The following is a 27,741-nucleotide window of genomic DNA, read 5'->3' as shown; positions in this document are numbered from 1 at the left end:
GTGTTGATGATGCTGGGACTGGGCAGGGAGAGGCATAGTAGATAGAAAGTATGAACTAACCCCGACAGTGAATATGGAAGTGTCCCAGGGCCATCTTTTCACTGACTTTAGATTGGCTAGTCCAGAGCACAAATGCTGCCCCCAGGCGGTGAGACAGTGCCTTGCTTTTAGGGGTCAGGATGATTTTATGATTACTGTTTTGATGCCCTGAACATACTGAGATAAAGGAAGCATCATGTTCCAAAATTGCTCAGAAAATATAAGCTCGAATGTCTAACCCTTCCCCAAGAAGCCTTGATTCTCAGTGTTATAAGAAAAAGTAGAGGTAAAAGGGCCACTTCCTGCCTGCCTTTGCTCAAGTTTATGTAGCTAAGAAGTTCTGAAAGGCAAGAGTCGGTGCTCCACTATTGACACAGTAGACACCATGTTAAGTGGATGGATTGAAGTCTAGAATAACAAGAAATAACAATGTGTAATGAACAAAATCAGGGTGCAAAACTAAACAAAGCATTTTTTATAAAGCATCCAGTGAAGGGCTGTTAAATTAAGAGCACTTGCTACTTACAGAGGACCCAGGTTCAATCCCAGCTCACAGATGATGATTGACAACCATTGATACTCCAGTTCTAAGGGGATTTGACATGCTCATCTACTCTGGGTAAGAACTGTATGCACAGGCTGGACAGATATATATGCAGGCAAATGACCCACATGCATAAAAGAAAAATAAATAAATCTCCAAGACAATTAAATGGTTAAATCGTCAAGTGAAATCTTTGCAGTGGCTCTGTGAGGCTTGTGATATCATTTGCATGTCTCTCTTCCAAAGGGGTAAGTTGAGGCATGAAGAGCCTATTCAGATGCTTAAAACCTCACAGTAAATAAGATTTCTACAAGTCTCAGTCAGACGTGTAGCCTTCCCAAAACCCCAGACGTACTTCCGAGAAAACACACATTTCCATTTGCTTCTTGAAGACTAGATATTGTTTTCCTGTAAGTCATTGGAATGATCAATATCTTTTATTCTGAGAACTCCAGGGTACCTACAGGTTTCATATTAACAATGAACATCACTATCATCAAAGGGAAGGAAAACGAATTGTATTCATCTTGTTTTGTTTAGCGTCAGATTAATAGCCATGGGTATGGTTCAGGTTGATTCCTGTTTTATATGAAGTTTCAGGCCAAGGAATAATTTTATTTGAGTCCTAGAAAGACCAACCCAACTGTGAACACCTCTTGTTTGGTGACCTGACCTTGAACTCCCTTGGGCAGTTTTATGTGGAACTTTTAAATCCCCTTTCAGCTTTTTTTGCTCCGAACCCTTGCCTGTGTATAAGAGGCATCTATCTTAAAACTGTATACTATTTTTACCATGCTCATTTTCATAGCAAATATTTTACTGGATATTTTAGGTATTTACATTTCAAATGTTATCTCCTTTCCTGGTCCCCTCCCCCATCCCTCTGCCTCTGCTTCTGTGATGATGCTCCCCCTCCCACCCACCCATTCCCACCTCACCACCCTAGCATTTCCCTGTACTGGGGCATCTATCCCCCTACACTGGGGAAACGAGCTTTCACAGGACCAAGGGCTTCTCCTATTGATGCCAGACAACGCCATCCTCTGCTACATATGCAACTAGAGCCATGGGTCCCTCCATGGGTACTCATTGGTTGGTGGTTTAGTCCCTGGAGCCTCTGGAGGGGGGGAGGGTCTGGTTGGCTGATATTGTTGTTCTTCCTATGGGATTGCAAACCCCTTCAGTTCCTTCAGTCCTTTCTCTAACTCCTCCATTGGGGTGCCCATGCTCAGTCTGATGGTTAGCTGCAAGCATCCTCATCTGTATCAGTAAGGCTCTGGCAGAACCTCTCAGGAGACATCTATATCAGGATCCTGTTAGCAAGCACTTCTTGGCATCAGCAATAGTGACTGGGTTTTGTGTCTGCATATGGGATGGGGATGGCCTTTCCTTCAGTCTCGGCTCCACTCTTTGTTCCTGTCTTTCCTCCCGTGAGTATTTTGTTCCCCCTTCTAAGAAGTAATGAAGCGTCCACATTTTGATCCTCCTTCTTTTTGAACTTTACATGGTCTGTGAATTGTATCTTGGGTATTCCGAGCTTTTGGGCTAATATCCACTTATCAGTGAGTGCATACCGTGTGCGTTCTTTGGTAACTGGGTTACCTCACTCAGGATGATATTTTTTTAGTTCCATCCATTTGCCTATGAATTTTATGCAGTCATTGTTTTTAATAGCTGGGTAGTACTCCACTGTGTAGATGTACTACATATTCTGTGTCCATTCCTCTGTTGAAGGACATCTGGGTTCTTTTGCATATGTCAATATTCGATGTTTGTAGAAAACTCAGCAAGTTGACTTAACAAATTAAGACACTGTTATATCCCTGTAAATACAAATCAGACAAACAGCATTGAAATATCGGTCTACAAAACATTCGTGTAGTTTCTTCTCCTGTGGCATAAAATTAAAATTGAGAGCATATTTCTAAAATAAATATTCTGGGTGTTTTTCTTTAACCCAAATGATTTTTTTAAACAAACAAACAAAACCTTTTAAAGTTATTGGTGTTTTATTTTTATAGCTTTGTTAGAATTTAATTTGCAAAGCCGTGTGCTCTGAGGTGAACAGTGTGGAGATTTGATGTTTGTATAAACTGTGAAATGACTGCATAATCGAATTATAAGTGGAACAAGAAAAAGAACAAGTTCTGAATTATACAATGGAGAGTGGCTTCTTTTCCTCACCCTGAAAATGCCACTAAAGCTTTTTTCATAAATTGATGTGCACACAGCTCCTGCAGAAGGGCTGGCACAGGAGTTATGCATTTGGTCTGGACGCAGGGGGTAAGGCTGAGGAGCTAAGGCCTGGAATGCCCGCACGGACAGGTTGCTATAGTGATCCTTGAAGGAGAGAGCTGCTCAGCGAGTGACGTTCCCTTAGTGAAAACTGTGTTTGGTTTAGATAGAAATTGAGTTGAGGCAACTTTTGAAAGCCTGTAAGAATAGGTGGACTATGAGGAAAACAATCTACAGGACTCCAGGTGTGATCAAAGGTACTGTTTGCCGCCATTGTTGGGATGCGTGTGAGTGCTTGTTTCTACCACCCATGTGAGCCGGGCTCACAAAACCTGTAAAGAGTGCTCGGAATAGACTTGAAAATAACTCGGAAAGTTTGAGGTATTCGTTTCTTCATATTGTATCTGAATCTAAAATGAGTAAAAGTGAAGTGAATGGTATTGATTGTATCTATGGCTTTGGAAAATTTAAAACTATATATAATAAAGACCTAAAATAGTAAAAATGTTCATGATTCTTCATTAGTATCTAAGACTTCAGACATGAGTGCATGAAGGTTGGCCATGTATCTAGGTAGAGCTGAGGATTACCTTAAACTAAACAAAGATGCTATTGAAACCCGACTTACAACACAAGAATTGTCATAGTTTTATCTGTTTTATTTTTATTTCTTGTATAATGACTTTAAAAATTCTAAAGCATTTTATGTATTTCCTGTCCTCTTGTGAGTATAATGGAATTAATTTATTACATCTTTAATTTTTTCTTATTTCTTTTTTATAGATTTATTGAGTAACAATAGGCAAATTGTATATATTTGATGTATACAACTTAATGTCTTGATCAACATAATTATCAATACCAACATAATTACTATATCATGACTTCAGAAAGCTACTATGTGCTGCAAATGTTTAAAATCTACTCTCGCCAATTTCAGGCATCTAATATTAATTACTAACTGTGCTCACCACTTGTGCAGTCAGCCAGCAGGTTTTGTTCATCCTTTGGACACAGCAACGTGTTCCTATTTTCCTCAAACCCCAGTTTTGACCATCTATATTCATCCTGCTGCTCCTTTTGAATCCAGCTCCTTCAGATCCTAAACATAAGTGAAATTATGTACTCTTTGTCTTTTTGTATTCGACTATTTCACTCACCATGACATGGTTCTCTCATAATGTCACAAGGGAAGTGGGAATAATAATAATGAATCTGTCTCTCTATTTCTTTATTATCTATCTATCTATCTATCTATCTATCTATCTATCTATCTATCTATTCATCTATCTATATATATCTATCATCTATCTACATACATATATAGATAAAATATCTATCATCTATCTACATCTTTTATCTATCCATTTATTCCACGGTGGGCATTTAAATTGGTTCCAAACTTGCATAACATAAGCAATACTGCATGAACACGGTGGCAGATACATTTCTTTAACACGCTGATTCCATGACCCTAGGAAGTATTGTAGAACTGAGATTGTTCAATCGTATGACGTTAGATTATCAACCTGATGAGGAGCTTCTACTCCGTTCTCCATAATGGCTGCACTAAGCATATTCCCAGCCACAAGAGAACAGGCGTTTTCTTTCCTCTTCATCTTTCCTGAGCCTTCTCTTCAGTTACTTGGTAACTACCACCATCCCATGTGTCAGGTCAACACTACATCGTGTCTTTGATTTGCACCCTTTAATAGTTTAATATCGAATGTCTCTCATTTCCTTCTACTTTATTTCCATGTTGTTTTTGAATAATATTTGTGCAGGTTCCTTTCCCCTCTTACATGAAGTTGTGTGTTTCTTGCTCTGGGGTTCTTTGGTTTCTTGCGTGTCTCAGATATTAACCCCTTTTCAGCTGTATGGTTTATGGATGTCTTCTCCCTGTCCACAGTCTATGTATTGTTCACTTTGCAGAACACAAGTGTTAGAACTTTGCAGTTTGATAAAATTTCATTTAGACTTTTCTGTGGGGGATGGTTTTCAGAAAATTATTGTTCAGACCAATGTCAAAAGTTACCTTACATTTTCCTCTGGGAGTTTTATGGCTTTGGGACTAGAAATGTTTAAATCCCTGTATTTAAATTTGATTTCTGTCTGTAATTAAATGCACAAGCCAACTTAATTTTCTAAGTATATGCCTTGTTCTCATAGAACCTTTGATTGAAGAGAGTCCCTCTTCGTTGTGTATTCTTGTTACCTTGCCAAAAGATTAACTCTCTGTGTTCTGCATGATTCTTTTTTCTTCTGTGTTTTCAATTCTGTCCCTTGTTTGTTTCAGTTTCTATTCAAGTATTATACAATTTGATTATTGTAGTAAGATAATGTAAAATTAATAAAAGTGATTCATCCACTTTTGGGTTTTTCTCAATTGTTACCTATGCATCTATTTTATGTTTTTGTGTTTTAGTTGTTATGCTTTAAGGTGTTCTCCAAAGCTGTCATTTCTGTTTATTTCTGAAAATGAGATATTGAATTCTACTACTATTATCGTACTTTAACTCTATGTTAACCTTCCTTTTTGTTAGTATTCATTATGTATAATTGAGTACTCCAAATGTTAAAGTATGTATACATACATATCTAATATGTTATAGTCCATTAATGAATGGATGGGTCTGTAGAAAGCTAAAGAAAGTAAGTCGCAGGCAAAAATACACTTTCTCATTAAGTGGACTTCTTAGGGGTCTGAAAGGATTGCTCAGTGATTGACAGAGACCATGGCTCTTGCAAAGGATCAGAATTCAGTTCTCAGCACACACACACACACACATCGGGGAGTGGCTTACAATTACCTGTAACTCTAGCTCTAGAATGATCCCTGGCCTCTGGCCTCCATCCCCATCCTCACTCATGTCTGCAAACTCACATGCAAATAAACTTGCATACATGTAATTAAAAATAATAAAAGTAAGGCTGGGGCTGGGCGTGATGGGCCTACCCTAGCACATGGGAGACAGAGATGGGATGAGCTTTGTGAGCGGGACGCCAGCTTGCTTTATGTAGCAAGTTTAGGTCAGCCAAGGCTAAGAGTGAGGGCCTGCCTCAAAAAACCAACAACCAGACGGAAGGAAGGAAGGAAGGAAGGAAGGAAGGAAGGAAGGAAGGAAGACAAAAAGGAAGGAAAGAAGAATGAAAGAAAGAAAAAAGACCAGAGAGGCGAGATGGCTCAGCGGTTGGCGCTCCCCTGAACCCATATGTAGATCCACAACTGTCAATAATTCCAGCTCAAGGGGATCCAATAACTCTGATCTCAGCAGGCCACACCTGCACTCACATGCACATACGTACACACACACACACACACACACACACACACACACACAATTTTTTAATCCATTTTTTCCTATTTTTATTTTTTAACTTTTGGTTGAGATTCTGCCTACCTGTCGCTCCTTGCAAACTCCTCGGTTCTTATTTCCGTGGGATCCTGAATGACCACATTTATAAGCCGAGAGAGTGGCATCTTCTGCACAGAAACACCAAGCATGGATGGGTAGCAGTATGGAGACATAAGGGTGTATGGCTGGCTCACAGTATAGAAAGGCACATCAGGCATGGCTGGTTAGACTTGGGGAGTGTATAGATTGGCAAGGAAAGATCCCCAGGAGTAAATGAACTAAAGGACTCACTCTATTTGGACAACTTGCTGTGACTGTTGGCCTCCTGACAGGTGGGGTTATCCACTTTTTCTTGAACTCCCCCAGTGTGTGAGTGCATTCACTTGGATCCAAGACTCACAGAGAGGGCCTTAGACACACTGTTCACTTTGAAATAAGTGGAGCGGGCAGCACCTCTTGATGATAAAGGCTTGGCTCCGGCGTCAAGGATACCTGGAGGCGATGCTCCGAATGTAATGTCTCTAATGTGACATCCAACAAACCAGACCAGAGCTGCATTTCTCTTCTTCCTTTGGACTTAGTAACTTCCACTGGGACTAACACAGCTGGTGCTCTGCCGTGCAGACTGGGTGTGTCCGTCAGCTGGGAGTCACTCAGTCTCCATCTTGACAAAGCTACCAGTATAGTCTACACTGTCAGCCTTTGAGGAATCTAGCCCTTCCCAGGGACCAGCCCATATCCTGCAGCTGATCAGTACCCCAGATTCCGGGATAAAATTGCGTCCCAGTTTGGCATCTCCCTCCGCCCCAGCACTGCTTCTCTCATACTCCTGAAGGTATTGTTACTGAGAGCACATCCCCCAACCTCCCCGCCCTGCAACAGCTTCCACAGATACACGTGATTCCGAAGCGCCAGCAAAGGTGGATGTGGGGAACGGAAATGACACCATGGACTCCCATGGGAGCTAGCTTCCAAGAACATCTGGTTGATTGTGTTTCCCGTTGAGGGACCCAGAGTAGCAATGAGGTAGCCTGAGAATTAGGATGGAAAACGTGAAAGAACAAAAGACAGGGAATCAAAATGTCACCGGACCGGATACTCTGTAGCTCAGAAAGATGGTGGAATATATCTGGCCTCGCTAAGTAGCCAAATCTATCAGTCAGCTGGTTTCTAGCCAAATCTTGCTAACGTGGGAAAAAAAGAGATAGAGTGGTAGAAGGATTTTATATGAGCTATGCATTTACTTGCTGGGACACTATTTTGGATACCCCATCTCTAGGTTTGGAATAGTCTCTACCTTGCCTATTGCTGGCTCAAAATACTTTGGAAACTACTCTTGTCAATTTGTGCGAGAGAATGGAATGAAATCCTTGGACCCAGGTGTGGGTGGTAGACAAAGGCATATGGCTTGTCACATGGTGTTGGCGCCACCTCAGGCAGGTTGATTGACCTCCATAGTCCCAGTATCTTAAATATGTCAGTTAGGCTGGGGATAGGAAGGGCTCAGTTGTCCTCACAATGTCGTTAAGCATGTTCCTTTACTCAGAATCTAGTAGGAAAAGGCCTAGATGTTAGGAGTGCCGTTTCCTCCTACTAACCTGTGGGTGATTGACTGGGAGAGCTTGGTGTGGACACAGCCTCCCGAGGTTGTTAAATGTTTAAACTGGATAACAGAAGTGATGAATATCTGTAACCTTGCGCCAGCCACATAGGATCTCACTATACAATGCAATTATATTAAAATTAAATAAACATAAGTACATTACAAATAAGCTTACATAAGCAGATCTTTGGGTTGGGACCCACTAGAGATAGAAGATGATATTTGTCAGGGAAGCCCCTGCCAGCCGAAGTGGCACAGGGTCCTGGGAATCTGTGGATTTTCCCAGTTGACAGGGCCAGGATGTCACCACAATCCTGAAGCAGCTGGGAGCTACAGTGCCCTCTGGTGGCCATTGCATGACTGGCCAACCAGGGAAGTCCTGAGCTATGCACTGGGATGGAATTGTTACTTATTAAAATTTCCAACGTCGCCCTTTAAGCCACAGTTTGACTCTATATTTTAATTTTACTTTTTGACTCTTAACTTTTTCACCTCACCTCACCCCTAGTTTGTGTTAAAACTGTAATTTATTTTGTATATTAACCGATGGGCAACATAAAATAGAAGTCAGGTTATATCAAGTTGTTATTTTATTATTGGAAAATAATAACAGCATTAAGATGTCGGCAGGTAAAAGAAGTTTGGCATAAGGTGAGAACAAGAAATAATATTAGCAATAAGTGTAAAATATGGAGTCTCAAAAGATGAAAGTGTGGGGTTACTGTCTTGAATCTGAACAAGATAAAAGATTGAGTTTAGTGAAAAAATAACAAAAGCCAAATATTAAACCTACCCAGTAGAAAAAAGCTGTGCTCACTTAGGACAATCCCATTTGTTTTTAAACCTACACTGATTTTGAGGTACTAAGTTTCCTCACAGTGTGACCTACTACTTCCCTGTCTTGCCTACACACTGTATTCTGATTCTCAGATATTTTCTCATATACTATTTATTTTGTGTGTTTGGGTGTATGTATGCATGCATGCATGTATGTATGTATGTATGTATGTATATATGTATGTATGTATGTGTGTATGTGTATGTGTGTATGTATGTATGCATGTGTGTATGTATGCGTGTATGTATGCATGTATGTATGTGTGTATGTATGTATGTGTGTATGTATGTGTGTATGTATGTGTGTATGTATGTGTGTATGTATGCGTGTATGTATGTATGCATGTATGTGTGTATGTATGCATGTATGTATGTGTGTATGTATGTATGTGTGTATGTATGTGTGTATGTATGTATGTGTGTATGTATGTATGTGTGTACGTATGTATGTGTGTATGTATGTATGTACGTATGTATACATATATGTATGTGTGTATGTGCGTATGTGTGTATGTATGTGAGCACCTATAGTACCGTAGAGACCACAGACCTCAAGATTAAACTTGGCTGCAAGCGACTTTTACCACTAAGTCATCACATAGCCCGAATTGTAGCATGTTAGTGTCTTAATATTGATATAAATGATAGTATGTGGATATTTCAGGAAACCTTCCATAGTCCATACACGTCCACTGTGTGGAGAATCTGAGAGCTTACAACTGTAAAATGGAGTTCCATAGTTGTGGCATCTTTTTTTGCCAAGTGAGTGAGGTGTTGTTCATCTGCTTGCAAAATGACTCGGTGGTCTGTTGGTTTGTTTTTGTTTGTTTGTTTGTTTTTTGCACGTGGCAAGATGGTTTATCTCTTTTGTGACTTTGGGGCTAGCCGGAAATGCACCAGATCAGATGGGTATCTTGGTGGCAGTCTTGTTGAATCCAACAGAAAAAACTTCGTCTGTAGGGGTAGCATTCTCCTCGGTTTCCATACTAGCTTCCTGCAGAGCTGACTGGGGAGTTTCCTCATCCACACTGTCAATAACCCCAGGAACAGTCACTTCAAACAAACAAACAAACAAACAAACAAAGAAAAATAAGCCCGCAAATGCATTTCATGCTGATGCCAATTTTCATTTTCTCACTCAAAACTTGGACTTTTGATTTCTTTCTCCCATCTTAAATTTCAAGAACCCAAACCTATCCTTTCAGTTTGATCCACATGGGATGAGTTCAGGGAAATTTGTCAGTTAAGGAAACCAAAGGATTAGTTTATGGATATAGTTAAAATGGACTCAACATTCAAATACTGATTTATCTAAATCCAATTATTCTCTAGACTTCATTGCATTTTATACATAATTGCCCCAAATTAGCTGGTACCCAATGTATACATACACCAAAACCATTGCCTCGTAAATATGCAAAAATCATATAGCAGTCAAAAATAAAATTAAAAGAGGAATCTTTAGAAATATATTATAATATAGGTAAATATTACAAATATAAAGAGAATTATGTAAATCATATAAAATTTAAATAAGATTGGATAGAATTGTGTACGTCCTGTATATAACTACCACCAACATTCTTAGGCTCACAGAATTTTGGCATTTTACAAACAACTTACTATAAGATCAATGATTTCTACCCCCAAATAAGCAGATTTATTGTAGAAATAGCCAAATATGATATTTTGGAGATAAATTAAATTAAACTAAAAAATTTACACAGTGAATCTCGGTCTCAAAAAAAAGTATCCTAACAATAGCAGTCAAGATGCATGCTGGTCCATGCCCAGGTAGAAGCTCAGGGTGTAGTTTAGATCCTGGTAGTCAGCTGGAATGATTCTGACACCCAGTAGAAGTTGTCAGAACTTGAGGACAACTTTAATACAGGGATGGAGTTGCGGTGCTGCTGGCATCTAAGGCGCAGAGGGCAGGGATGCCATCAACATCTGTAATGTCAAGGACAACCTGCCTTAACAATTCTACCTGGCTCATAATGTCAACAGTGCTGGTGCTAAGAAGCCGAGTCTTAGAGACTCTGATGATTATATCTTCCTTACCCTCTGAGCCTTACATTTAAAGTGATGGGTACTAATGTGTCTTGCAGTGCAATTTTAGTACAAGCAGGATCTTTTGATGCAGTAACCAGCTTTGCATACCGAATAAACACAACTTTAATTCCCAACGTCTTAAGAAAGTCTGCCTTTGCTGACATTTACTTGAAAAGGAATAGCAGCTCGGATTAGCGACAGTCTTAAAAATATGCTTTGATCCCTTTCCCCTCAAGGGCGCCACTCTTTCTGAAAGTCTATTGATCTTTGCTCCCTCTCTCTTCTGTCCTACTTTGCCACTGGCTTGTGCTGCATCTTATGCACAGTAACTCGGATATCCTGTTCCTTGGCATACTTTCCTTCGTTATTAATTCACTAGAACACCGAAATCCCAAACCCAAGCAAGTCAACAAATATACCTGGCATCTTTTCATCATGGAAAGAATGAACACACACACACACACACACACACACACACACACACACACACACATTGATAGGTCTGTCACATAACCAAATATTTCAGTTAGTCTTTGTTGTGTATAAAACTCTTTCACAACTCTACGGCTTAAAACAGTGACCAGCTGGACCCAGAGGCAGAAGCCTTTAAGGCTCGCATTCGGGAGGCAGAGGCAGGTGGATCTTTGAGTTTGAGGCCAACCTGGTCTACATAGTGAGTTCCAAGACAGTTGGGAAGGGCTACACAGTGACTCTCTGTCTCAAAAATAAATATGTAAGTAAACAAATTAAAAATTTTTAAATATTACTCACATCTTGGATCAGAGTACACTTGGCAGGTTAATTATAGACCAATATGGATAGACATAAAGAGTACCTATGTAACATAACGTGACAAGAAGTGAGAGAGTTGCTTGGGAAACCACTCCAGGAGAAGTCTTTCTTCCCAGGAGGACCACGCAGTCAAGTTTACCAGGGTGTGGGAGAGAGTGAATATCAGATGCTGCCTTCCCTGGGTTCCCATGAGGCTAAATTCACCAGCAGCATTGGCTGAACTCTAGCATCCAAGATGACTCATCCGACAGTTGGCCCTGACTATAAGATGTGACATTTAGCTCTCAGTGCTCTGAAATAGTCTCCTTTTCTTATACAGTATTTCTCTGACAGTGATCTGGGACACTAACAGAGAATAGCTGATCTCTTAAAGCCTGGAGGAGTCAGAACATAAATTCATTTTTGCTGCATTATTAATCCCACCAAGACAACATGAGATCAATTTAAGGGAAGGAAAAAGTCAATTCAACCCACTGGTGGGAGGAAGTACAAATTCACACTGCAGAAGTGGATGCATACAGGAGATACCGGATTTTGTGGTTTAAATTTAAAACTTGAGTTTTAAGTTAATATTATTTGTAGTATGAAAAACACAAGTTTTTTTTTTCGAGACGCCCAAAGTCTCATCTATCACTATTCTTGGCATCAAGCTTTAAGTTTTAGATTCTGCCGTCTATATCTGGTTCAGGTACAGACAGGGCTATCTGCTAATTCCTTCTTTTTAATAGACCCAGGAGCTAAGGAAAAATGGTAATCTGTCCCCACCTGTCTCATGTGTAATGAGGGAACAAGATACTGCAGTGTATATCTCCATAGAATGGACAGGGTGGAGAGAAGGTAGGCATCAGGTTCAAGGTCCTTTTGAACTCCACCAAGATGCATGTGACCCCTGTAACCCACAGGCAGGGATTCCTTATGTTCTTGGTTAGGAGTGGCTTTTGGGTGTAACTCATATCTTCTTAGCCTTCATTCTAGCACAAAGTCATGAATCTGATGTCTTCTGTTCGTTTGAACTGTCCTGTCTCTGCAATGTAAGTTGGTGTACTAAATATATATTTGTAATTCATTATATAGCCCTCCCAAATGTAAAGAAATTTTGGCCACTCGTGAGTCTGCTCAGGAGAATGCCTTGAAGATTCTCAGAAACTGGTTTGTCTGGTGAGGTCATGGCCAAGTCAGTGGTACCTAAGATCTTTTGAATGCTCTCTTTAGCTTTTCAGTATTGTTGAGATGGTATTTGTGTGTGTGTGTGTGTGTGTGTGTGTGTGTGTGTGTGTGTGTAAGGGATGTGGTTACTTGATTAAATTATATGTGAAGTCATCCTAAAATAAAAAGAAATACATTTATGAACAAGGGAGATCTAGCAATGTGTTGGCTAGTTTATGACAGTTTGACACAGGCTAGAGTCATCTGAGAGATGATGATAACCTCAAGTGAGAAGTAGAGTGTTTTATTAATTAGTGGTTGATGGGGGAGGGCTGTGCCCTTCGTAGGTGGTGCTAGCCCTGTGCTTGTGGTCCTAGATTGTATAGGAAGGCAGGCTGAGAAGCAAGCCATGAGGAGCAAGGCTGTAAGAAGTCCCCTCCATGGCCTCTGCATAAGCTCCAGCCCCCAGATTTTTGCCTATTTGAGTGGAACTGTGATGTGGAAACAAGCCAAATATATCTTCCTACCCTAGTTACCTTGGTCATGGTGTTTCATTACAGCAATAGTAACCCTAACTGAGGCAAGTAGGGAATATTATTTCGTCAAAAAATTAAAAAATTCCTGCTGTTTGCTACAAAGATGATCCTAATGGTAAGTACATCAAATAAAATTAGCCAGACACAGAAAGAACCTGTGTGATCTCACATGGGGAATCTAAAAGCGTCAGACTCTGAGTTCTTAGCCACGGGACCTGTAGACACATCCTTGCTTTGTCATACCTGAAGCTCTTTCTTTGCCCATTCTTTTCCAGGAAAGACTGAGAATAATTAATCATCTTTTTTCACAACCCCCTATAGCTTGGGTCTTCTTTGTTTCTAGCCCATGCTTGCAAACAAATCAGTTCCTTCTGAAGCTCATCTCTCTTTCTTTCTTCTAGTGTTTTGTAAAATGAAGCCAGAAGAAGCCACTTGACATTTCCAGAGTTCTTCAGCGAACTGTAGCCTGATAAACCAATTAGAGACACTCTGAGTAACAGAATATATGCACAGGGCACACCTCTCCAGCGGCCCCTATCTCAGTCCTGCCAGCTTACCCTTCCTCTGGTCCCATGGCCAATGCCATGTGCTTTAGAATTGTATTGCACTCGCTCTATACACTCTTCAGAGTGGTTTCCACTTCATTAGTGCCATCACCCAATTCTAGAATCTTAGAGAAGCAAGCATTTGTGGTTCCTGAGGGTTGGCTCTGTCTTCTAACAGTTGTAGTGGGATGTCACCTGGATGCCTTCATTCCTATTCAAGTTAATTCTTATTTGGTGGCTCCTAGACAAGTGCCCATGTGTGTTTTCCTGAGGGTAGGGTTCTAAGAGAGCTGAAGTGGAAGTTGAAGGTCTCTCAGAGCTCAGTCTCCGAAATCACACTGATTCAGTGCAGTCATCCTGTTCTTAACACATCTATTATTTATATATTTATTTTGTAGATGTGTGTGTGTGTGTATGTGTGTGTGTGTGTGTGTGTGTGTGTGTGTGTGTGTGTTTCTGACTATAAGTGTGTATATGAATGTATGAACATGCATGGGGTAGGGTGCATAATTGTTTATATGTGGGGGTAGAGCGGAATGCCTGCTCATTACGTTGGTTCTGAGACAAAACTCTAGCCCTTATGATTGTGCATCAAGCATTAACTATTGAACCACTTCTCAACCCACAATATGACTTCAAATATGTCGTTTTCTCTAAATCAGCATCTCTATTTTCAGGTAAATAAAATGCCTAAGTGTATTATAAAATTATCTCCCTACTAAAGATACTTGCAGGGCATAGTGACAGCCATCAGATGTAAATGTTATGAATCCTTATCTAACTCAAGCCCCTCTGAATGCACCAGTTAATTGTCCCTTTGAAAATTCTTTAATATTCTTAATATAGTATTATTTTTATGAAGCATGAAAATTACAGTCCAAAATATGTTTGTTTACTTATGTGATGCCTTTTCTCTTTGACGCTCTCAATATTCTTAGAAATTTACTATTTGGCTTCTTATAAATTGTATGGTTCTGATAAACACCTCCTATGCTTATGCACGTGCTAAGTTCTTTATGACTCAGAAATATGTTCTTAAAGAATTTGTTCAACATGTTATTGTTAGAGTAAAAGGACACGTGGGGCATAAAAGAGAAAAAGTCTGTGGTGAGGGAGGCCATGAGGGGAAAAGGGAGTAGGGGCTGGTCTGGAGAAGGAGAACAAATGTTCTAATGGTATCTAACACGTTAGGCATCAGTTTCAAAGACAGAAAAATACGATGATAAAGGAACAAAAGCTGACACTAAAAAGAAAAATGTAAGGGAAAAACCTGAAGCAGGAAGTTATGGGATAAAGTCCACTGTGTTCAGCACACATGGATACTGAGCAAAATGTGCAAAAGACTTACCTTTGTGAGGTGCGGAGTAACACCGGAGGCCACACCAAGCAGTTCTGAAGTGTAAACAATAGGACAAGATCACGCTCGTTGTCCTACTAAATGCATTTAATCGGTGCATGGAGGGAACTGACTACGTCACAGGTGGTTTAGTGTGGCTCCTTGTCAAGAGGAATATAGGAACATCTTTTAATTATGGTTCAGACAGTTTGAGTTTCTCTGCGGGGTTGTATTTCTTCTGCAATTTAAACCCTTTAGGCGGTTACTGAGAGGTTTAATAACCAAATCTGGAAGTGAATTATTTAGTTTTTATGTATAAAACTGAATTTGATGAAAAGGGAAAGTTTAAGATATTTTTCTTTTAGGAAAATGGGGATAAAATTAGAAATGATTTACTTAGAATTATGTTGGTTGTGTGATACATATAAATGTGGACTTTGGGGACTCAACGAAGTCCGTCTTTGTGTGCATAAGGTAAAAGGGATCTTGCAGGTAGCTTGGTAATTTGGTATAAACCAGGATTAAAAGAAATCTGTGCCAAAAACACACATGCCTTAGGTTCACAGACCCAGTGACTTTGCCTCCTATGAAATGAATACAAGCCAGGACTGCATCACCGTGGCGTCTCTCAGTTTATAATGCTCACACAAGTGTATTATGCTTACTTTGGGGCGGCATTTTAAAGCAATGCCATCACGGCTTTTAAAATGCTACACACTCTCAGCTAAATGAAAAGCGTCACACCTGTTCTAAGTGTGTCGCCATAGATTTAACAATGGTAGTTTACACATTGTGAAGCTTTGAATTCTGTCAAACTTGCAGGTTAAGGTGACTTTGCTGCAACAAATATTTGTTTACAGATTCCAAAGGTTGGATGTCACACTAAAAGCTACTTGATCACGAATTTATCTCTCAGGTGATCAGATTGGGTAAAATTAGTTGTTTAGTTTTTACATTATCCTTGAGTGGCTGTATGGCGTAGGACCTGACTTCTCTGGAGTCTAAAACATGACTCTGCCACAGGGTGACTTCACTAAGAATACTTCCCTCCACGTGGTTCAACTTTCTTTTCTGTAAACTAAGAATTATGATTTTTTTGTTTGTTTATATGTTGACTGTAAGAACTGAGTGAGTTGGGGGTGGGGAGATGGCTCAGAGCCCTTGCTGTGCAAGCAGGAGGACTTAAGTTCTAATCCCCAGCAACCATGTAAAAGCCAGCCATGTGCCCTGAAACACAGTATTGTGAAACAGACACAGTGGCATCCCAGGAGTTTGCTAGCCAGCCAAGCTAGCCAAAATGATGTTTTGTTTAGCATTGTGAACCTTGTCTGAGTGACCATGTCTCAGAAAATAAGACGGAGACTGAAGGGGTAGGGCACGTGACGTCATTCTTTAACTTTAGAATGCACACATGGATGTATATCCTCCAAATGCACATAAACCACGTACATAAATCAAATACACATTCAATTCATTTATATTATGTATGGCAACTATATACATAATAAGCCATATATTTGGTATATACATGTGTGTGTATATATATATATATATATATACAGATATATATATATACATATCAAGGTCTGATTGTTTGAGAATTTCATACAATGTACTTTATATACACCTCTTTCAAGTTTTCCCTGATTTCCCCATCTCGATAAGTCCAATTAGTGGTGTTCAAGTTCTCACAAGGAGGGGCTGCCCTAGAGCCAGGCCAACCTAGTAGGGAATTTACCCTTAAAGCAAACAGACTCCCTCCCTGAATCTATCAAATACCAATAGCTCTTTGGCTAAGTCATGGGACTGCATGCCCATGGCTTCCACTCCATGCTGGAATTTTCTCTGGCTTGAGCTTCTTAATAACTTTTAAATGATGTGTCTAGTTGTTTAAAGAAAGAGAGTCATGCTGAATCTTCAAGACAATAGCTTACATTGAGTTAGAAGGTAACGTTGTTTTATGATCTCTTCTAGAGATGACATATCATTGTGATCTATCAGTTTATCTAACCAAAAAATATTATATATATTTGCCTTCTAGATGAACAAGAGATTGTGCAGAAACGCACCTTCACAAAATGGATCAATTCCCACCTGGCCAAGGTAATATAATGACCTGCAGTTAGAGTTTCATGTTAGTGGAGCCAACAACCATCTGAAGCTCCATCCTAACGAGGCTCCCCAAGACCTCATTAAGGAGGAAGGCTGCAGCCACCACTACTGACCAGCGCTGTTCGTGGTATTATGGGCTGGCAAGATGCTCCCTAATCATGGTGTTTGGTTACCACCTCTGGAAGGAAGTGGGTTGACAGCTGGTCAAGAGATGCTATGTAATTTTTATGAACCTTGACAAAACGAGCCACCCAGTTGCTGCTCCTACAGTACTGCGTGTTGTGTCAGAGGGAAGAGTCACGTGCATTTTCGTTTGTGTCCATTCAGTTAGTACAGAGAGGAGCAAGGAATAGTCTGCGCTGTGCAAGACGCTTTATCTGAGTCGGTCCAAGTCTGCTTCCCCTGGAGGATTTGATAGAAACGTAACACAGGTACAGGACACTAGGAACACTGAAACCATGCATGAGTGTCTACATCAGGTTGCCAGGTGACCATGCATCCACATGTGGTACTGTCTTTGAATGTGAATGTTCATATAAAATGACTTTCAACCTTAGTGTGTCACAGTAAAATTATTCCTCTATGCTGATTCACAGAAAGAACAAACAAGCCAAGGGAGATAGTGTGTGTGTGTGTGTGTGTGTGTGCGTGTGTGTGTGTGTGTGTGTGTGTGTGTGTGTGTGTGTGTGTGTGTACATATATATTTAATTGTCAGGACAATTGTGTGAATTCAGCTAATGATCTTCTGTGGAGAGTGGTGTCTAGAGTACATAAGGGGTACTTCACCTGTCGTAGTTTAAGCCGCAAATATTTCTCAAAATCCAGCGGCTTCAACAACAAATGTTACTGGGGATCAAAGTCAGAAGATTCAGTTTTTGTATATTTTTTTTTTGTTTTTTTGTTTTTGGGGGTTATTTTGGTTTTGGTTTTGGTTTTGGTTTTGGTTTTGGTTTTCATAAAGGTCTTACTGGTTTGCTGTCTGCTGCCTTCTTCTGGTATCCTCACATGAATGAAGGGAAAGAGCTCTGGTCTCTCCTCTTCCTAAAGGTCCTGTTAGTGTCATCACAGAGATCCACCTTGTTACTGTGTGTTTGTATGTTGTCTCCGGTGTGTCTTTGGGATGAGTATGTATTTGTGTGTGTGTGTGTGTGTGTGTGTGTGTGTGTGTGTGTGTGTGTGTGTGTGGTATGTGGTATGTGGTATGTGTGTGTGTTTGTGTGTATGTGTGTGTTTATGTATATGTGTGCGTGTTTGTGTGTGTGTTTGTATGTGTGTATTTGTGTGTGTGTGTGTGTTTGCTTGCTTTCTTCAGTTGCAATCCTAGAAATGACTTATAACTAGACAATCAATTCTGTTATTGATGGCAGGCGTTCTGTTCTGCTGTGACAAGTTTTTATCAATATTATGACATGAGTTATGATGATATGGCATGTATACAAGGGTATAATATGGCTTTTGGAAATACAATTTTACCAACCCTTATACCTTAATGAAATAGAGGGGGAAAAATCCTAAGAATATTGTGTATACTTTTATGCCATTTATGAATTTTGCATAGTTATAAATTGTGCATAAATTATTTTTATGCACAAATATGGATTTCTTATGTTTTTGTTTTTTGGGGCTCTATGCTTCTGCAATTATCTGAACCATTGGAAACCACAAATGGCCAATGTCGTGTAATATAGTCTTAAGATACACTAGCAAGTGGGTTCATGAAGCTGATCAGTTCTTTCCAGAGAGGGACTCTTCTTTTAGGTGAGAACACTGTAATTCTCTTTTCATACATAAGATGAAAATAGGTGTACCACTCTCTTCTCTAATTCTTCTAATTAAAGGGAGTGGATTTTGTCATCACTGCGTGGATAGTGATTTCTACAGAGAAGGCATTGAAGCCCAGGGTCCAGATTTGCACTCAGCTTGTTAGCATGCATTGTGAATTCTGATTGCACATTTGTAGTAATGCTGCCCACCGAACGCACATTGCTGATAATGGAGCCTCAGCCAATTTATATTTTATTGTACTTCATTCTCACAGCAATGGAAATAGCACTGCTATTTCCATTCATTTGCAGGCAAAGTACTTGAAGCTTAACATTAATTAATAATCTTAGCAATTCAGCAAATGACTGAAAAGCTGAGGTGTGTCCCATGACTCCTAAACATGAATGTTGTTGGTCAGGTTAGTTCTGGTAAGGAAATGCCATAAGCAGAATTGCTTGCCCAACAACTACTACTGAATCCCTAAAAGCCCAAGGTCAAGGTAAGGAACTCGGTCTCCAAGACTGCCATCTTCCTAGCTTATAGGGTTGCTTTTCTTTCTGTCTTTATTGGGCAGAGAATGAACTTTGGTCCCTCTTCCTCCTGTTCTAATGATGCTCATCGATCTCCTCCAAGGGCTCCTACCTCCATGATCTCCTCTTCATTATCTCCCAGAACTCCACTCCCACCTGCTTCCGCACGGAAGAGTCAGGCTGTGGCACAGACATTTAGTTTTCGAAAAGCAGTGACCACTGTACTGTGCTTTAATCTTGCACTCTCTCTAGTGACCCATTCATCTGGTGTGTATTAGACCTTGACTAAGACTAAGAACTATGAATACAGTGATACGGACCTAATAGCAGGATGGACAGATAACTACAATCAAATGTGTACAGGGTCTAGGGACATGTGAGGCCAGTCAGTGAAGTGCATGCCACCTAATAGGAAGACCTGAATTCAGACTCCCACCCAGAACCCATGTTTAAAAGCTGGTCACACTGAGTGTCTGTAATGACAGAGACAGGTGGATCCCTAGAACTCACTGGCTAGCCAGTCTTCCTGATTCAGTGAGCTTCAGTTTGCTAAGGAGACCTACCTCAAGCATTAGGGAGATGGAAAGTGAGCAAAGAGACTGGTGTCAATCTCTGGCTCCACACATGTGCACAAACACTTGCATGCACCTATGCACACAGGCAAGCTAAGACCACACATGCACGCACGTGCACGCGTGCATGCACGCACACACACACACACAGCAAACACACACCACCGCCTACCTCTACAACCCCCAACACACACATGCTTGTTCACAAAGCAAATGAGAAATGTATTATGTTACATTGAATCCAGAAGGCCAGCTTTTGCAGCCCTTTGAGACTCTGGGAAGAATGTCCTTTCCTTTTTCTGTCTAACTTTTGATAGTGAATGTCAGGACATGCAACACTGTGGTGCACTGGAAGCCTCTCTGCTCGCCATGGTCTGTGCAGCAATTCCTCTCCATCTGAAGATACTGCTCACACTGGACTTAAGCTCTGCAATAATGGCGTCATTTGGACTTGATGGACTCCATAAAGAACCTATTTCCAAATACAGCAGCAACATTCTAATGTGGTGGGAGTTAAGGTTTTGCAGTGCACTGTATGGATCAGCAGTGTCATGCAGAGGGAATCTATAAGAGCACATTTTGGCTTTATACCAAGTTCATTTCAGTTACTACTTTGAAGGGATCAGGATTTTCAGGTTAAAGATTTATAGATTTATGCTAATTAAGCTCAGTGATGTTTTCACTATATGAAAATCACTTTAATATCTGCTTTAGTTTTCCCAGCTACCTTTGTGCCAACAGCATATTACTTTCTTTCTTTCTTTTTTTTTTCTGTCTTAGGGTTTTATTGCTGTGAACAGACAACATGATCAACATAAGTTTTAGAAAGGACAACATTTAATTGGGACTGGCTTACAGGTTCAGAGGTTCAGTCCAGTATCATCAAGGTGGGAACATGGCAGCATCCAGGCAGGCATGGTGCAGGAGGGGCTGAGTTCTACATCTTCATCTGAAGGAAGCCAGGAACAGACTGAGCATCCTCAAGCAGCTAAAGGGAGGGTCTCCAAGCCCACCCCAACAGTGACACGCTTCCTCCAACAAGGCCACACCTTCTAATAGTATCACTCACTGCGCCAAGCATATGCAAACCATCACAATATCCAATTAAAAATTTGACCAGTACACTAAGGAAGGCAAATAATAACCATGAGAGAAATTGATAATTAAAGTAATGGTCTACACATTTAAGCATTTTGTTCTCATATTATATATTTCAAACCAATAATTTTCAGTCTCTAAGTTTCAAGCTTTCAAAAGGTCCCAAGATACTGCAACAGTATATTAAAAACAAACTTTATTAATTGAGTTAATTAGTTGTTCTCATCCCTTTCCTTGCATACACTCCTGTGGACCTATTCATGAACCAATACAAGAAGCTGACAAAGGAAGGGGATCAAGAGAATGCCAAAATCCACCCCACTCTTCGCTTGTTTACTTAAAGATACAGTAGTAGGTACATGAGGTTATGAATATGTTAAGTAGCCTGTTTTTAATACTTCTGTAATGTTTGCACAAATCAAAGTATCACTGTAAATATATTTAACCTTTAAGCTGTTAATTATACCTTCATAAATCTAGGGTAGTTGAATTGAAATTAGCTATTTTCTAATATGCAATTAAATGCTTACAAAAGACACCCATCTTAAACTCAAGAGCTGTTGGGGCATAAACAGTGAGAATGTAGAGCTCACAAGATTTATGGTGATTAGTAAATACTTTGATAAAATTTGTCATAGTTTCTTCTTTAAACCGGTGTCACGTTCACATAGTGATGCATATTTTGGGATGCTTTTTAACAGCCTAGATGATAGTCTAAGTCCTGAAAATGAAATCATGAATGAAAGAGAAACAGAATTTCTGTTTGAAATGTGGGTAACTGTAGGTGACTGGATTTGGGATGAGTTTTTAAAAATTAAGCCAGTACAACTTGTGGATGGCTCAGCAATGAGATATGCCCAGTAGAGAGGTATCAAGTACAACACTAAATACTATAGAGAGGAAACAAATAAAGGCATGTGTTGGCTCTGTGCTGTGTGGTAGAAAACATTTTGTTGTACCAAAATAGAATCATTACTTAGAAGAGCTTTTGCTGGCACAGTAGAAGCTGGGCAGTAGGGGGATATTGCCTTTGGGAACTTTGTTTGATGTTGAATTGCAATCAGGGGAGGATTAAGAGGGGAACACCCATATAGAAAGGGAGGGGGAAGGGTTAGGGGGATGTTGGCATGGAAACTGGGAAAGGGAATAACTTTTGAAATGTAAATAAGAAATACCCAATTTAATAAAGATGGAAAAAAATACAAAAAAAAAAAATCAAGGAAGTGGAAACGATTATGCTCTCCGTAAGAGGAAATGACATAGAAGGGAAGTAGCTTCCCACTTGTGCCGAAGAGTGGTGGAAAATAACAGCAGGAGCACGTCCATAAAAACGCTGAATGAGAAGCAAATGCATGCAAAATATTTGAATTACTTCACTTGGTTTGTGGAGCTATCTGGAACATTTATCTTATTTTCAGAATGAAATGGAAGGTCGTTTAGATAATATGTTGCTTTTAGTCAGTACTGCCTGTGGGGATCATCGCAGTCTTGGTTAGTCTGGAAGACTGGCTCGGTACTACGTCAAACTGTAGTGCAGTGACTGACCCTTCCAGAGATAACTCACCTGACATCTGCCAGTGAATCTCTTCCCTTTCCACTTGTTCTCTTTGTTCCTGATGTTTTAGATGTTGTTCCACCCTGCAGACAACCATCAGGAAACAAGAGCTCCTATGCTGGCTCTGGGATGGGAAACTTATATCTGCTATACTTCCTTGGTTTACTCCCTCCCTCCGAGTAGCTTGTCTGTTTCTGGGACTGAGGGACCATGTTGTACACAGAGGGCTCAGCAGCACACAGAATGAGACTCGAGTCATCCCTTTCCTTAGTACCTTCCAATACCCTGTGCAGAAGGCAGAACTGTGAATACACCAGGCCATGACCTTGTGTCATGCTTAGGACTCTGTTTACAGCATGTGTACCACCTAAAGAAGGTGGCCCTTGGTAGCATGAACTCCTCCTTAGACAGCTCTAGTCCAGCTTTACTGACATCACTAAATAGCCAATAATTGTTAATACTAAGCATAAGATATGCATTCATCTTCTCAAAGTGACATGCCATGGCATTTCATAGCATAATAAAATATTTGATCAACTCTTGTTTTATGGAGAACAAAGCCCTTAGTTGACCAAAAATCAAGGATGGTAAGTGGCACCAGGATCAGAAAGTTGATATATATATATATATATATATATATATACATATATATATAATATATATGCATATATATTATATATGTATATATCTCACACACACACACATATATATATGTATATATATATATATATATATATATATATATATGTAATAAGACAAAACCAGAAGCAACTTCAGGAGGAAAGTTTATTTTAGCATGTGGTTCCTGGTGGCAGGGAGGCATGGGAGTTGATGCTTGACATAGGAAGCTAAGAGATCAGACCTCAGGCACATACTGGAAGTAGAGTGAACTGAAAGTGAGTTAATGTTACAAACTCTCAAAGCCCACCCACAATGGCGCATGTCCTCCAGTAACCCTTCATACCCTAAAATCTCCCCTAAACAACACCACCATCAGGAAGCCAAGTACTCAAATGCATGGGCCTGTGGAAGATATTCCTCATCCAAACCACCACAAACTTCATTAATGAATTAATTGATAACATTCAAGAGTCTTATTTGAAGCAGATTTCTCTCCTTCCACTTGATAACCACTATAAAAACAAACAAACAGAAAAAACCAAAACCAAAACAAAACAAACAAAAAAAAAAACAAACAAGAGTGGCTCCTTCCTCAAGAAGTTGGTAATACAATTACCACATAATGCAGCAATTCTGTTGCTGTTTTTATAACAAAAGAATTGAAAGCCAAAGAGTCAAGAAATATCATTACATCTAGTTTATGGCAGCAGTTTGCAACTGTGACCAGAAGGTTGAAACAATACAGCATTCACTGACAGAGGAATAGATTTACGGAATGTGGTGGGTACAGCAATGGATTCTTACTCAGTGGGAGAGAAGGGAGAGGATTCTACCACCTGCTGCAGAGTAAAGGAACTTGGAGGATACTGTGCTAAGTGAAATAAGCCAGTAACAAAATGACAAATATTTCATCACCCTGCTTACAAGAGGTACCAAGAAGAGTCAAAACAAGTAAAGGAGCTGAAGGTGGATGTCAGGGACTGAGAGAAAGAAAGGAAAATGCAGTTACTTAATGGGTTTAGAGTTTCAGTTTTGCAGGATGAGGATACGTAGAGATGGAGATTGATAGTACACTCCTGTGGAAATAGTTAATGACTGAACTACACACTTAAGGTGGTGAATCGTAGGTTATGAATATTTTAGCAAGTTATAGTTTTAATAATTGAACTAGTATAAAGTCACAATCGGTTCCTCTGACCACATATAGTCTTATCTCATCTCATAGCAGACACTCAAATTTCATCATCTAATGGGAAGGGAAAGTGTCACAAATATAAAACACTACATCCAAAATGATGCTTCAAGGCCAACATATATGTTAGCAAGAACAAAATTGATTTTTGAAGATTTTTCCAAAAGGAGACGTTATTGAAAGTGTTCCAGGGTGTCTCTGTCTAAGAAGGAAGCCCTGGGCAGGAAGGGGTTGACCTGGCACTCCTCAGGCTTGCTTTGCCCCACCCCTGCTCAGGATTTAAAAAAAAAAAAACAGAAGAAGAAGGATCTGAAGTGGTTTGCAACCCCCAGGAAGAACAGCAATGCCAACCAACATTGCAAACATGGTAAAAACACACGCTGCTCTTGTTACTATAGTTCAGTCTTTCTCAAATCCAGATGAAACAGTGGGGTTCTTTAATAAACTCATCAAGTCTAGAAGAGTAAGCTGGTGGTCATGCTCATCGGTCAGTATTTTTCATAGTGATATTAAGTAAGTCACATCTATAGGCTCACATACCCTGAAAAGGAAATGCTAACATCTTCCCCTTTCTTCTAAGCTTGATGCCTAACAAGGTGGTTCCTGTGACAACCAATCTGGGCTCTGGGCTCAGTTACCCAGCGTATGAATCTCAGCCAGGGACTTTGGTCTTGCTGGTTCAGACCCCTTGTTTGTAAATACAAAAGAAAGATAAATGTAGAGTTTATACCAGAGTTCTGAGCATATATGGGTGTCCAACGACATTTTATTTATTCTTCCATCTCTGTTATACTCCGTTCTCTTCCTCATCGAAGGTTCTAGCAGGTTTAAATTTATAAGCATCTAAGTTGTAGATGCTAAGCACTGGGTATCATAAACACACTCTATGTCTGGCCACCCTGTAATATTTTCTTTGTGTATCAACATTTTTCATTTTACATATAATTTTAGAATGTGAGAGTTCTTTACATTTTTGTGCAAATGATTGTTTCTGGTATGTTTTTCTTTAAATTCTTCTCTTATTCCTTTGCCCTCATAAAGGAATTTCTTTTCAGGACATAAAATTAATATGATATAACAAATATGGTCATACTATCATGAAAAACATTCCAAAGCAAAAGGTAGTTACAACGTTGATATATACTGGTGCCTACAAACTAGAAGAAATTCAAATTATTCACACACACACACACACACACACACACACACACAGAGCAACATACAAAAACTCATCACACATTCCCACATTCACACTAGCATATACACCTGACACATACACTTGCATAGATAGAAACAAATCTGTTTAAAAGGAGGGAGACATTTGATCTCCTTGCAGTCCAAAGGAAAAGGCAGTGGTCTTTGTTACAAAGTGTCTCAGGCTACTGTGGCTAAACAATGACAGACAGGTAGAAGGAGAGAACCACGCCCTGGCTCACCCTCTTCGTGGGTGCCCACTCCTCAGACACAGAGAGCTCAGCATGTTCTCTAAGTTTCTAGAAAAGTTAGAGGGCAGATGTTCCTTTTAGGGCTACATCATAGGACAAAGACTTTATTTGAGAAAGCTTCTAGACGGAATGGCGCAAAAGCACCTCATTTTTGGTGCAATGAAGACGTCCATTTTTCAACACCTCCAACTAGGCAAAATGTTCTGTTTCCACTAAATATGGATTGCTAAGACCAAAGGAGACTCCAATGAGTAAGATTCTTAAATATTCTACAACAGAGACAGCTTAACATAATTATGGACATGAAAAGTGCTTGACGCATTCTATCCAGTTCTTGAAATGCAGTGGGAGCAAAACCACAGTCTTGTCTTTGTGCTAAGCCAGGCTCCAATCTTCATTGCTGTCTGCCTTTTGGCCTACAGCCCTAGGAACCAAGTTTGGCCAAAGAAATCATACTGTTTGCCATATCTGTACATGTAACTGCAGAAGTGCTTCAGCTGCAGGATTTCACATCCAACTGTGTCCTAAAAAATGAATGTGCTGTGGTCATTAAAGTTATCATGTGCTGTGTAGAAATAATACTTGCTACTAAATGGTATTTCTTCTTTAATTCTTGGGTAATTTTGATAAACAGATAGATTTGATTAGTTTCACACAACACTTCCCTTCATTCACTGAGTCATCCAAGTAGGCAGCCAGAAACACACATGCAGTGTCTGTCATGTTCTTGATAGTACTTGAGGGATCCCCCTCCTAGAAGGAAGGGTGCAAGAGTCATATCTCTTCACACAATTTTGTCAAGTGCAAGATGCCTAGTTGAGTTTGACTGCAGCTAGGAAGGAAAGGAGAGAAGAGAGAGAAAGGGAGACCAGGAGAAGGCAAGAGAGGGAAATGAAATGGAAAGAAGCAAGAGGAGGGAGGGCAAGAAGAGAAGAAAGAAGTGGAGAAGGAGAGGAGGGAGGGAGTTTATCAATCTGGCTGACCAGTCTTAGAGGAACCGGTCAAAGGCAGAATGGTGTCAGCCGGGCCAGTGGTCTGAAGACCTGTCCAGCAGTCACTGTCAATTATTCCAAACGCCAGTTTCAGATGCAGCATGGAGCACTGTGTTCCAAAGAAGCAGAGAGATGTGTGTGTTTAGTGACAGAGTATGTGTTCATGCATGCTATAATCTACACATGATATCACCCACACATGTTGTCAGCCATGGATACTATCATCTACACATAATATCAGCCATGCATTTCATCTATCATTCATGCATGTTATCACCCATGCATACTATCATACATGTATGTAAGCACCCATACATGTTACCACCCATGTATATAATCATTTATGTATATTATCACCCGTGCATGTTGTCACCCTCACATGTCATCATCTGCTATTGCTCGTACATGCTATCATCCATGCATGTTGTCATCCATGCACATACCACCCATGCCTATTCTCATCCATGCAGTATCATATATTTGATGCTGAAGTTCTTGTAATATTTCCTAGTTTGTGGGACTTTCCAGTTTTCCTTATGTATCCAGGTAAAACCTCATTTTGATTTTCTTGCTAAAGTTATCATAAATTTTTAACTTTTTCCTTACTATTTTTTTCATTTAGGTTAGTGAGATACAAGTTGGTACTTTGAATAATGCCTGCATTCACTTGATAACAATGACAGTGTTGATTTGCTTCATAACGTGTTGGGTTTTATTATGATAGCTTTTTTATTCTAACTAATTTTATGTATCTGCTTGGGATATAAAGTCAATATTAATTTTTGCTGTATAATTAAGAGACTGCACGAATGGTAGGATCCTCCAAGGAGTGACTGAAA

The 27,741-nt window shown here is 39.9% G+C and overlaps 1 protein-coding gene across 38 annotated transcripts in view; it reads left to right on the top strand.

The window, feature by feature from the left end:
* Syne1 (spectrin repeat containing nuclear envelope protein 1) overlaps positions 1-27,741 on the top strand; it is a 477,397-nt gene that overhangs the window by 62,304 nt on the left and 387,352 nt on the right. For 36 of the 38 annotated variants that reach the window (NM_001419849.1, XM_087580487.1, XM_087580698.1 and 33 more), the window contains 1 exon segment: positions 17,063-17,124. In NM_001419849.1, coding sequence (NP_001406778.1) covers positions 17,063-17,124 — 62 coding nt within the window. 38 annotated transcript variants of the gene reach the window in all.

This window comes from Rattus norvegicus, chromosome 1, assembly GCF_021556685.1.
Source record: "Rattus norvegicus strain SHRSP/BbbUtx chromosome 1, alternate assembly SHRSP_T2T, whole genome shotgun sequence".
Classification (NCBI taxonomy): domain Eukaryota; kingdom Metazoa; phylum Chordata; class Mammalia; order Rodentia; family Muridae; genus Rattus; species Rattus norvegicus.
This window is presented reverse-complemented; position numbering and strand designations above follow the sequence as displayed.